At 38.2% G+C, this 12,811-nt stretch overlaps 1 protein-coding gene across 1 annotated transcript in view; it reads right to left on the bottom strand.

The window, feature by feature from the left end:
• Positions 1-3,377: 3,377 nt before the first annotated feature.
• The window catches only part of TDP1 (tyrosyl-DNA phosphodiesterase 1), a 43,685-nt gene continuing 34,251 nt past the window's right edge, over positions 3,378-12,811 (bottom strand). The window contains exon 15 of the mRNA XM_008629700.2: positions 3,378-3,858. Coding sequence (XP_008627922.1) covers positions 3,785-3,858 — 74 coding nt within the window. The 3' untranslated portion in view covers positions 3,378-3,784. The remainder of the gene's footprint in view (positions 3,859-12,811) is intronic.

Below are 12,811 nucleotides of genomic sequence, written 5' to 3'. Positions count from 1 at the left end.
GGGGGCTGTCCCCCCTTCCCGCCCTCAGGTACCCGGCCCCGGGCTGTGGGGCCGAGGAGCGCCCGAGGCAACGGGGCCTCTTAGAGTCACCGGGCGTGAAACCCGTCAGTCGATGATATGCCCCCACTATCAAAGCCATAAAAATTACCGCCCTTTGCCAAAAGAGGGCACCTCCTTCTCCACAGGTCTGGTTATCCACTGCCTTCCCGACAAGGTGTTACATCTCTGTCCTCCAGCGCTTGGCAATTGGGAAAAGGGAAATTGTATAGGGAAGACAGAAGCAGCTCTCCAGCTGCAATGTGGTTTTAAAATGCGTTATTTGCAGGTTCAAAGAGCAGAGCTCTCGATCCAAATCTTCTGGAAATACCACTCTAAGAAGGAAAAGCTAAACTCGGCAATATCTGGTCATTGCTACAGTGCTGAATTCTACTTTTAAATAACTGGGGGCTGGAATTCAGCTCTGCTAAACATATTAGTGTACAAGCACATTCTTTCCAGTGAAAAACAACCTACATATATGTTTCTAGAAAGCAGGTTAATGAGCTATAACATCTACTTCCCCTCCCCCCCTATTTTCTAATAACTGTGTTGCAGTCAAAATGAAATGAGAATGAACATTAACATCTTAGAAATCTCCCGTAATGGCAGATAATTGTACAGTCAGTGTAATAGCCATTGATTGTCTCGCAAGCCTGAGGTATATTTGGGTATTGGTCTGAGCCCCAAGGGTGCATTGTGGGCAGGGCCAGTGTTTGAGAGAGGATCACCACCTGTGTGGCAACAGGCACAGGGAAAAGATAAGTCTTTTTTCCACGTTGCACAGTAAAGCAGCAGCCAGGGATGGATGGGAGTCATGTTTCATTTTTTCCTATTTGTTGTTATTCATAGGTGATACATCACGTTGCAGGTTTTTATTCCCTCTTAATTAGTCTTTAGCACAGACTTCAGCAAGGAAATTAAAATTAGCAGCAATACTGGAAGACGTTAAATAGCCAAAAATAAGAAGATGAGATGCCAGCCAAACTAAGCAGACTCTGTGCCAAGTGCTAAAGGTAACCCACATGCTTCCAATAAAAAAATGCTGGTGTACCTTTAAAATTATTGGCAGTTCCTATCAGAGGAAAAAAAACCAAACCAACCTATACTTCCCTGCTTTGCCAGTCAGAAAGAAGACAGAACTCAATTAGTGCACTCTTAGCCAGCAAAGGCAGCAGAATTAAGTGAGCCTCCACTGTCCACACCAATGGCTCCATCCACCAAACCTGTTCAAGGGTGGCTTGGATTAGCACAGCGGGAAAAAGAGCCTTTAGCTGCTTGCACCCATGACATCATGAATAACATGAATAACATGAATAACAATAACACTACCCGAAGGACTATCCACAGCAAATTATTCAAGGTTATCGAGTTCCTCTTTATTTACATATTGTTTTGTTAGTGTGGAATAGTCATTTTTGTGTTTGTCTTGGGCATAGAGATAGTTATTGCATTAATGCAGGTTAAGATCATCTGGCAGTTTTGAAAGACATGTACTACTGTCACTGATCATCAAAAATTGCAAATTCCCTTATTTGTCAGCTTTGATCTTGGCAGTGATTTAACTGTCTCTTGAGAAAGCAGCTTTTTAAGGATGTGCTCCCTAGTAAAGGATAGAACAAGAGCAAGTTGATATTGACTGGAATCTTGAAAAAGAAAATGAAAATATGGCTTATTCTAAAGAATATTTTCGTGTAAAACAGGCGACCATTCCCACTGCTCTTGGGTGGATAGCTAGAAAAACTGAAGTGTGCAGAGAGCACGAACAGTGTAATCAGTCACACACCCAGAACATTTAAACAAGGTGGAATGAAGAAACGCAATGTGTTCACTGGCATAAGCAAAAAAAAAAAAAAAAAAAAGGTTAAACACGTTGCTGACATTTAAATCAACTACACACCAAAGTTAACATCTTGTGAGCTTGAGCCCCAAATGCAATGCCATTACCCTCAGTACAGTCACTTGCACATAATTATCAGGAAACACAGTTTTCCCTACCCTGCAGCACCATGAGCACATAGCTCCCTAATGTCTGTGTGTGCAGGCATTTAGGGACAACAAATTGGTGGTGGTGAGGCTTAGCACAATCGTAAAATAATAGGAAAGAAACAAATCAATGTATTTACTCTGTTGATAATATTGACTGACAAACCTGTAATTAAGAAAGCTACATAACTGAGTACCCCAATAATGATTACTAGTAAGTGTCTGGTCAGAGTGGAATTATCATTAATGCATCATCAAATTACTTGGAAGACTCATGCAGAGGTTTAGTTACTCTCATTGACAGTGTCAGTACTTTTTAATTAGAGATCTCATTTGGACATGATTAGCTGGTACACTTAACCAAAACTCCCTGTTTTTCTTTGGTGAAGCTACGGAATGGCTGCAATGTACTCCTGAGCCAACTTTATACATAATGAAACATCCTGATAGAGAACCAAATAAAACAGCCTTCCATTACCTTTCATACTGAACAAAAATTCTTCTGGAACATAATAACCTTGACGCTATCAAACTAATTTGAAAAAAAAAAAAAATACAAAACTTCAGGAACATGAGAAACTGGGCATCTAGAGTAGGCTGAACTTTTCAACATTCCAATTGCTTTGCTAGGAGTTTCAAAGAAATTGCATCTTTGGAAGATTCCTTCTGAATGTGAAGTAGGGAATCATAGAAGTATTTAACATCATTTAGTCCAAACATTAACATAATAGTACCAAATCTACCACTAACCCATATCACTGTTATATCCACACACATCTTTTAATGCCTCCAGGGATGGTGACTGCACCACTTCCCTGCGCAGTCTGTTCCAATGCCTGACAACCCTCAGTGAAGAATTTTTCCCTAATATCCAATTTAAACCTTCCCTGGAAAACTTAAGGCTCCTCTTGTCCCCTTGCTTGTTACCTGGGGGAAGAGGCTGATCCCCACCCGGCTATGACCTCCTTGCAGGTAGTTGTAGAGAGCAGTAAGATCTCCACTGAGACTCCTTTTCTCCAGGCTAAACATTCCTAGCTCCTTCAGTTACTCCTCAGAAGACCTGTGCTCCAGACCCTTCACCAGGTCCACTGCCTTTCTCTGGACATGTTCCAGCTCCTCAATGTCTTTCTTGTCATGAGGGGCCCAAAACTGGACACAGCACTTGAGGTGTGGCCTCACTGGTGCCAAGCATGTGGGGATAATCACTGCCCTGGTCCTGCTGGCCACACTATTTTTGATATAAGCAATGTGTTCCATTAATGGGATGCTATTGATTTTATAAAACACTTGGTAGAACACTTGCAAGATACAAGTTCCAACCCAATCTGAAATGTACACATTTAGAAGACAGAACAAAAGGTATTAACAAGATTGCCTTTATTTTTACTTAAATTTTACATATAACAACTTTTATTCCAGCTACTGGGGTCAACTGACAGTCTCAAAAACCAGTAATTTTTAAATTAATTACAGCTAAAAATGCAGAGAGACACTCTGAGAACAGTTCTCATCTTGAAAACCGTATTACAAACCACAGTAAAGAAAAAGCATATAAAAAGGTATTCAAAAATGCAGGTTCACGAGTAATAATACAGTTATAGATTCTCCAAGAATCTCTCCCTTATGAACATTTTAATGTTTCTTTCAACTATAAATCAGCCATTATAGAAGACATTATAGCTTACAGAACAGAAATTAGTTTTTCAAGTAGCATGGCAGGCTCAGTGTCAGCAAGTGGAATGTCACAGAGTACTAGAAACATTTATGATGGAACCCACATATTTCCATGTGTATCAGGGGCATCTGTGTAAGGAATATTCCAAATCCATGGTTGATCTGTAAACCAAAACAAAAACATAGTAATGACAAATTCATTTATCAAATGCAAAATTTGGTTCTCTTCCTCTTTTCCCTTTGGAGGAAGAGGAAGGTCAAAATTCCCACTGGTTTTCATATAAAATCATGTGCAATTTCAGTTTCGTGGAAATTTTTGTTCAGTTTTTTTTTAACTGTAAGATACAGAGTGTTCAGAAGGCTTTGCTTTCCCCCCAAATATTATTTTAAATATAGTTATAACCCAACATGCTCCTCTCCAGCTGTATAAGAGTTGTACTTCAGACAATATACAAGTACAGTAATGCAGACAAATTTGGTCTGGCCTAGTGCCAGCAAGTTTTGTGCTGCATCTCTCTTAATCCAATGGAATTATAAATAAGCACTGTAACATATTAATATTTTTCACAGGGACAGTAAGAATTCAGTACCTAAGAATGACACTGCCTGACCTCTGAAAAGTTCAAATTTACCCCTCACTTCTTCAAACATTAAATCTTCAGATGAGCAACAGGTTTGCACCACATAGTTCCCTCCCTCCCACTTCTGAGAATACAGAAGCTCTTCCCACTCTTGGAAAAAAAAGGCAACACACCAGGAGTTAACTGCTAGCTCTGCAACCTGCTCTATGCTCTTCCTCCTACCATACGTGTGGCAGAAATGCAGCTGTTCTAGGAATCCAAGTTATTATTCTACTTCTCTCAGGCTACTCCTACTGCAATAGAGAAAAAACCCTTCAAACCTTTTTTCATTGAGTTTTCTCAATTAAGAAATTATATAAATCCAGCCTGCTTCTCTCCATGTACAAAAAGAGCGCTGAAGGAATACAGTGACATTAATCTGTACAATGCAGGTACTGTAGGTTCCATATGTTGCAGTGAAACATATCCCACCTATGCAAATGTTTTAAGAAGTGTCTGTTTACAGCAGGAAGCAGGCAATAGGGTAGTTGGTTGTTTTTTTGTTACAGTGGACAGGTGATTTCAAAGCATATAAAAAATAAAAGGCATCAGAAACCAGAAGAAACTATAGCACTTAACTCAGAGTGCACTGCCAAGAAAGCTCTCTAGTTTTCTGGCTCAACTGCAGGATATCTAGACTTTGAGTGATCTCTTAAAAAGAAAAAACATACAGTACCACTACTTCCCTAAGCTTCTTTTACCAGTCTCCTGCTGGAAAGTCATGTGTACCTTTCGTATTTTAGGTGAGTACCTTACCAGATAGTAAACATTAACAGTTAAAAAAATGGGTACAGAATAAAGCAAATGTTGGGGAAAGCACTGAGGATTTCAAACGTACATTCAGATACTGACCTCTATCTATGACATCAGATTAAATCCAGTCCCACTCAAGCACTGGAATCTGTCACTCAAGAGTACATTATGCAAATTCGACCTATTCATTTTCCCTACTTCCCTACCATCTGGCAGTTACTCTGCTTAATTCAGCAAACCATGCCGGCAGAGGAAAACTCAAGATGTACAGAAATAACTTCAGTCATCTCCTTAAAGCATGCTGAGAGGCCTCAATACCTAATTTAGTTTTTTCTAGTTGTGGCTATCTAAATAAAGGTGTCTCAAGGTAGCTATTAATGTACTTGGAACTTTGTTCCGTTGATGGGATGCTGTTGATTTTATAAAACACCTGATAGTATTTTAATAAGTCATGTGTAGAACTGTTGCTGATGTAAATTATAACTCAATTCTTTTTAAAATGTCAGGTCCAATTTAAGGTTATTCATCACTACCAGCAAGAGAAAGACAATGGCTCTGTACAAATACTGTATGACAGTAGCTGCTTACTGTCGCACACAAAAGTGACTGCCAAACTTCTCAAAGTTAATTCCTTTGATCTTCTTGGGAGGAGGAAATAAAAGCCCCATTAAATAATTTTTGTAAGTGTCCTTAACATGCTTACCTTCCACACATTTCAAGATTAGTGCTTCATTTCTGATACCCCAACTTTGTCTTGACTGCACCTCACTGGAGTTAGTGTTATCTACTAAGCTGGCACCACAGCTTTGCTCTTGCCTCATGTACAAGCAGCAAAACTCCAGCACTGGAGTCAGGACGCAGTAAAATAAACGGGGCCATTCCAGTACCACTGCTACTTAAACATTATCTGAAAGCTCAGGTGGGGCACTGTTTCTGTTATACTCAGATTTTGAACATTCTCTCACAACTGAATAGACTACCACATTTTACTTAAAGGCAGAGAGGCTCTGGAGAACAAGACAAGTTCTTTTTGAGTTAACACCTGATAATCATTTAAAGAATCCATGCTGACAGGCCACCCCAAACCTTCATGTTCTCATAAATATGACAGACGACAGTACAGTCAAAACCAGGAACATGCAATTGAATAGTAAAGTATAAACCACAATGAAAAGCATCTTTGTGATCCACTTCCTACAGTGTCTTTTGCACTGTAAGTGGAGATCTGGATGAGAGCATTCCTGGTTCATTTCTAAATCCAGAGACTGGATTCTTACCTCAAACTTAATTGAAAAAGGTAGCTTCAAAGCAACAAGTATTCACATATATAGAAAGGTTACCAGTAACCAGCATTCTTCAAGTCATTCTACATACACATTCTAACATGGCAAACTCACTCCCCGCTGCACCAATCTGGAAAGCTCTTCCTTAAGCATTTGCAAAAGGTGCACACTACACTTCAGTCTCTCTTGTCCCCTCCCTCTGGATGAGCACGGCATTTGAAAAGGAACTAATCTTGCTCCTCTCAATGCAAAAATCTTAAAGATTTTACTTAAAGATCTCAAGAAGGAGGAAAGGCAGATGGGGAATAGATGTGGAATCTATATTAATATTCACAAACAAGGCAATGATTTCTGAAGGCCAGGACAATGACCACTTATTTGGGAAATAAAAGAGAAGCACAACCCAGTACTGCAGTTTTAAACACAGGATTTGCTTTGTTTCTCAAAGTGCTGGTGTGATGAGGAAAAAAAAAAAAAAAAAAAAAAAAAAGGAAGTATTTTGCACTTAGGATACTTGAGGCCTCCCCCAAACTGTTATAAAAAAACCCCTTGATATACTTATGAACTGAGTTTCAAGTTCCCTCCACAGAACAGATGATTTCCTCAGTCAGTAAACTGTGTAATATCTAAATCACAAATTAAGTCAAATTCCTCAACTACAGCAAACAACCTGTATTGGTAAGAGAGGTAATAGCAATATTGCAACTGAGATGTGATGATGGGAGCTCAATGAGAAGATAATGTTATACAACAAAAATGTTATACAACAAAATCGCAGTACTCATCTAAAAGATTCTACAAGAAGATAAAAATTTGAGTACTATCAAAGGCACAAAGCAATTTTATATATAAAGATATGTTGCTAAGTAAGATAGGCTGTTGTGTGCATGTTTCCCATACACCAGAGTGGGTAATTTTCAGCTTCTCTTCCAAGGAACTCTCAAATTATATTGCTGGTCTGATTCCTGAAGTGGCCACCTAAAAACAGAGGCTAGATAAGAATAAGGGAATAAAGGTAGGTATTTATTTGAAAGGCCTTCAGAGGTACCCCCCTGGGGTGTCCAGAGGCTACTGCCAAAATGGACCCCAAGAGGGAAGACAAGTCATGAGTTCTCCACACTTTTATAAGTCTGGTTCATTTGCATATCAGGGTTAATTCTCCAATTAAAGCATCAGTTAATGATGTAATTTCCCCAAGCTTGCCCCCCTCTCAAAGGCTTTTGGTTTATACTTTTTGGGCCTAGGATGGTCTGAGTATCCTTGGAGAGCAGGCCTGGGGAGGCTTTGTTATGTCTACCTAGCATGAGAGAGCAGAAATTAACAGGCTACAAGAAGCTTCAGAGTTAGACACTAAGCAGTACAGAATTTGAAAAATACAAAAGTTAAAACCTAAGGCATTGGGACTGCAGGTTTCATTTACCTTAGTATCTTAGCTTTGTAATAGTCTTTTCTGTTATGACAGCCTGAATCTGTTGGTTAACTACAGAGGCCTTCAGGAGACTGATGTATCTATACAGTTTATTTATCTAGATATTAAGTAGTACTGTTGGCTACCAGATAATTTTTTTTTATTCTTTAAATGTTTTGCCCTAAAGATACATCTCTGTCCACAAATGGCCTTCTGCTGTTCAGCTGACTATCAGAGGTGATCAACTGCAATTGCTCAAAACAGCAATATGAAAGGAGTCAGTAATGTACATGTTGCACACAACAAATGTTATCTGCTAAAAATTAATGAGGGCCTTTGTCATGTCAGAATAGGAGTGATCTTATTCTTTATTTTAAAACTGCCAGATGTAAAATATGCATGTTATTCCCCACAGCAAGGAAACATGCAAGATATGTATATACTGCATAATACAACTCTTTTGTGCTGGTAATTTAAAGCATTTGAGAATAGTCTAAAGGAAAAATGCCCAGGTAAAAGTCCTCTATGCAACCTTAACTCTGACCTGTCAGGATGTCATACTGTTACATTTCCTCAGACTTCAACTACAAATCTCTGCACAAGATGGCTCAAATCACATATAAGTTCCAAAACCAGACTGGGCATCATATATCTGCCCTGAAAAAGAACACCCAAACGAAACCACATTTTAAAATTCTTGACCTGACCAACTATTGAAGCAAAATACTGACCATCTGGTGAATTTGCCATGTCATGAGAGTGCTCTTACCTAATAATCTGAAGCACATCTCCCTGAGCCAACCATAAGCTTTGAGCTCAAATAAGTTGGCTAGCAACATGTGGCAAATCAGATCAGACAGTCAAGTGGCTCCTTCTGGTCTTCAAATCTGCAACCTGATCATAACACTACATAGAAGTGGCCAAACAAAATAGTGACTCTATAACTCAAGTTTCTTCTTATGCGAAGTGTTCGCTTCTTCACAATCATTATAAACAGCTGGGAGAACAAGTGTACTCAAGTGTTACACTCGGACTCTGGGAGGCTCTCTGAGGACATGTCTGATGTCAAGCTGCATTATGAGAGCTTCAAACTCAAACTGCAGGTTTACCAGTCAATAATAATGCTTTTGGTTCGGCTGAGGAAGGAAACTGATACCAACACAGATGAAATTGGTTCCAACCCCAGCTTCCACATCCTGGGATATGAATTACAGTGACAATATACACTTGCTGCTTGAAAAATTGCAAACTAAACTTCTAAACATACTCAGATTTGTATTTACCATTGCTCTGAATGTTAAGTAAGTGAAATATTTTCTGTTCAATCTATTAGAATCATTATAAACAGGACTAGCTTCTAGTTGTCATCTACTAAGAAGAAAGGATATTCTCGAAGACTTTGTACCATATTAAGCACACTGAAAGTACTTAAATTGCTATAAAAATTCATAGAGGATGCTGCTAGTCTAGTTCTTTCAAACCCTACAAAGTACACAGGTTTCATGCAGCTCTGCAACATTAAGTAGAAAAAAAAGGTGGTCATTGAAAAATATTAATTACTTTCCCAGAAGTCATCTTTCTTAATTTCCTAAAAAATATTTTAACTACTTGACAGAGAAAGTGGAGCATTCTAGAACTTAGAACAAGAAACAAAGGTCAGAGAATGGTAGAGACCACACACAGTGACATTTTCCCAGAACTTATACGACCTCCTAAGGTACAGCAGGTCCCTGTGAGGGAGCCCAGAGTAATAAGGAATTCCTATAGCTTTTCTGGACAAAACACCGATCTCTTCTTTTAAGCACTGTGTCACTAGCACAAAGCAGGATAAATGAAAATTCTTTCAACTCTTTAGGTAACAGTTTAAACACGAATACCTAAACCTACCAGATCTGGAAGCAAATATGCCAGGAAGTCTTTCTTCCTTTTATCCAGCACGATAGTTTATATGTAATAAATGAGATGCAGTGTTAGTATAGTTTCCTGAAATCACTATAAATATTTACCAAATGTAATTTCACCATACTCCCAATTCCCACTCATTGAAAACCAGACAAAATATCAAGCACTGAATATCTGAAGTTACAAGAAAAAGGTCAATTTGCTCTTCCATGCAAGTGGGGCAATGGAACACTGAACAGTGAGCAAGGCCCTTCACAAGGGAGAGAGCTGATCTTGTGAGATATGTTAAAGAACCTTAACAAAATCACAGCTGTCAGAGGTTGAAAACTTCAGCTAGAGAACTAATGAATTGTTAAGTGGACTGTCAATTCCTGCACAATGCTTGAACTTGTATTAAAGATAATTTTCATCTCATTTCCCCACCATTCTTCCAGCATGAGATTTGACAGCTTTAGCCCCCAGTTACCCAGGGTAAAACAGATCTTCCCACTGGAACAGAATGAAATACATCTTAATACATTTTTACAAGTTGTGAGAATCATTCAGGAAAAATCTTCAACAAAGGGCAAAACAACCAAGGCAATTCACAGAACTGGCATGTAGACAGACTAACATGTAGCTTCACTCTAACTTCATCGCAACTGAGTTGGAACCTGTCTTATTTTCTTGCATACACATTCATCTTCTATATACTACTAATCAACTAATAGTTTCTTTCTTTGATCTAAATATATACACTTAAGAGAAAATTAAATGAGAAACAACTTTTTTAAAATGCATTTACCCCCCTATTTTATAGGGCTCTCTTCCAGAGGGTTTAAAAGGTTTCAGAGCATTTTGAACTAAGAGCTCAGAAAAAGCTTTTATAAATTCCTGCTTGTAACCCAGTCATAACTCAAGAGCTGCTGATAGATTTATTTTTAGTTCATCCCCTTTTCAATAGTGCTTAAGAATACTAAGTACACAAGATACCTAAATCTAAAATCTGGCAGAATAATACTGCAGAGAAATGTTTCACCTGCTGAGGTCTCCCTAAAAAGGCAGAAAACAGAGCCAATTAAACGGAAATCTCATCACACTTACCTGTAACTAAAAAGTTTAAGTGCAACTCACTAGGAAAAACACCAAATGAAGTAGCCCAAAATAGTGTACTATAATACAACAACAATATATTTTTACAATACATGTAAAGCATAGATTCTCTATTCATTGAGCTAATTGATCATATAATCCATTATTTTCTAGCTATTTTTAGATCCAAACATATTTTTCAAGCATTATTGTGTTTGCTGGTAGCTTTGATTGGGTGGTTGGGTTGTTTTTTGGAGTTTTTTTTAATCATCCTGTGTAGTCAAAATAAGGTGCTTAAAAATATTGCTGGCATGATTCGTCTCAGAAGAAACCTTACACACTCCCCATTGCAACTTCAAGTGACTATGCTGCTACCAGCTATGGTTTGAGACTCAGTTAAATTTTACTCTTTGTTCACTCAGGGAGATCAAATGACTCTGGCTAACAGAAGCAGGTAGAGTTTATCTGTTCATATATTGTACAACATATCACCGTGCAACCCTGAAATACAGCTGAAAACTAAACAAAAACAATGGCAAAATTTTAAATATGTGCCACACAGATAATACATTATAATCTCCCTACAGGTGACATCTTAAAACACATCAATGAATCCTTCAGTGAATACAGCTTAGCCTATGACTACGTTTCAGTGAGGGACAATCCATCTCTCAAGGAGAGAAAACCAGTACAAACCCAGGAAGTTATGTGTCTCACAATGATCTCAACTTACACTCCTTAGAAATCTTTGGAAGAACAACCAGAAGAAAAATCTTCTTGACTGTGTCTCCAAGAGATCCAATTTTTCTGTTTTGCCTAAAACTTAAGTTTTAGAATGAAACCTACTGACTAATGAGGCAAACCAGGCAAAGCAGGACAAGACTTTATCTTTTTCCTCCCTGTTATATTGGTGCAAGAAAAGTAGGGCAGAGGCCAAATTATTTCATTACTGTTGAACTTAATGGACTTTAAAAGATTGTGGATCAACCTCATGAATTATTGTGGCTGAAACCAGACAAATTATTTACATCATTTGCTGGTAAATTTATCATTGTATGTCCCGAGATATATTTTGTTACTTTTCAAGATGCATTTATTTCACTGTAACTGTTTCCATGCTGAATTTCTGTCCAATGTGATAAACACCAATTAATATGACAAAGTCTTTGTGACAGAATAACAAAGAATCTCTGCAATTAAATTATTTCCACAAACTAGGAAACTTTTCTTTCATTTTGTTACGTTATATAATAATAGCGTTCCATAAGCATATCTGATCTATGATTAGAATTTGTACAAGTACAGGAAAAAACAATTTATTTTTTTGAATTTTGTAATCTTCTAAGTAGAACTCTGCATGGCAAATGCATGGCCCTGCTCAGGACCATCTCTTCACTATTCTACCCACTTCTCCTTCCTCCTGCCCCTAGTAGGATTTTTCTGATTATATGAAAGTGACATGTACTTTGTTTTCCCATGGTTAGAGAATCTAAGTTCATGGAAAATCCCCCAGAGCCTTTTCTCCTTCAATTATAAGGATCAGTCAATATGGTTTCTTTGGGGAAAGGCTAATTACTTGCATTTTTGCTTCTCAAGACTATTAAAATACATCTATTTATATCACTCTCCAGAGAGTTGGGAGTTGACAACTGTATTGTTAAGGACAGATTACTTTATGAGCCCATCCCTCAACATGGGATTTCTTTAAACATCTTTTCCACCAGGAGGCTGCTGAACTGAAACAGAATATTCAGGGAAGAGACATGAAACGGCACAAGCAGCTGACTTCACTTCCACTGCCAAAGCCTAGACAAACCTGAATTCTGACATCTGTGCATATCCCAGCAGAAAGCTAGGACCCAAAACCAGAACTACTGTCAAACCAGTTCTCTAGAGAAGTAAGTTTTCCATGCAGAAAGTGAAAAAAGTTATTTGGAAAAGAGTCTTTACAGTTAGTTGAAATAGGCATAAAACTCACTAACGCAATAGGTTACATGTTGGAATTACAGCAAGGACAACATTAGCTACACCAGTACATTTTTGCACATGGAAGATATGAAACTTTTGAGAATATACAT

Source organism: Corvus brachyrhynchos, unplaced genomic scaffold, assembly GCF_000691975.1.
Source record: "Corvus brachyrhynchos isolate BGI_N302 unplaced genomic scaffold, ASM69197v1 scaffold1, whole genome shotgun sequence".
NCBI classification, from domain to species: domain Eukaryota; kingdom Metazoa; phylum Chordata; class Aves; order Passeriformes; family Corvidae; genus Corvus; species Corvus brachyrhynchos.
Note: the sequence above shows the minus strand (reverse complement) of the source record. Positions and strands in the feature narration are given on the sequence as shown.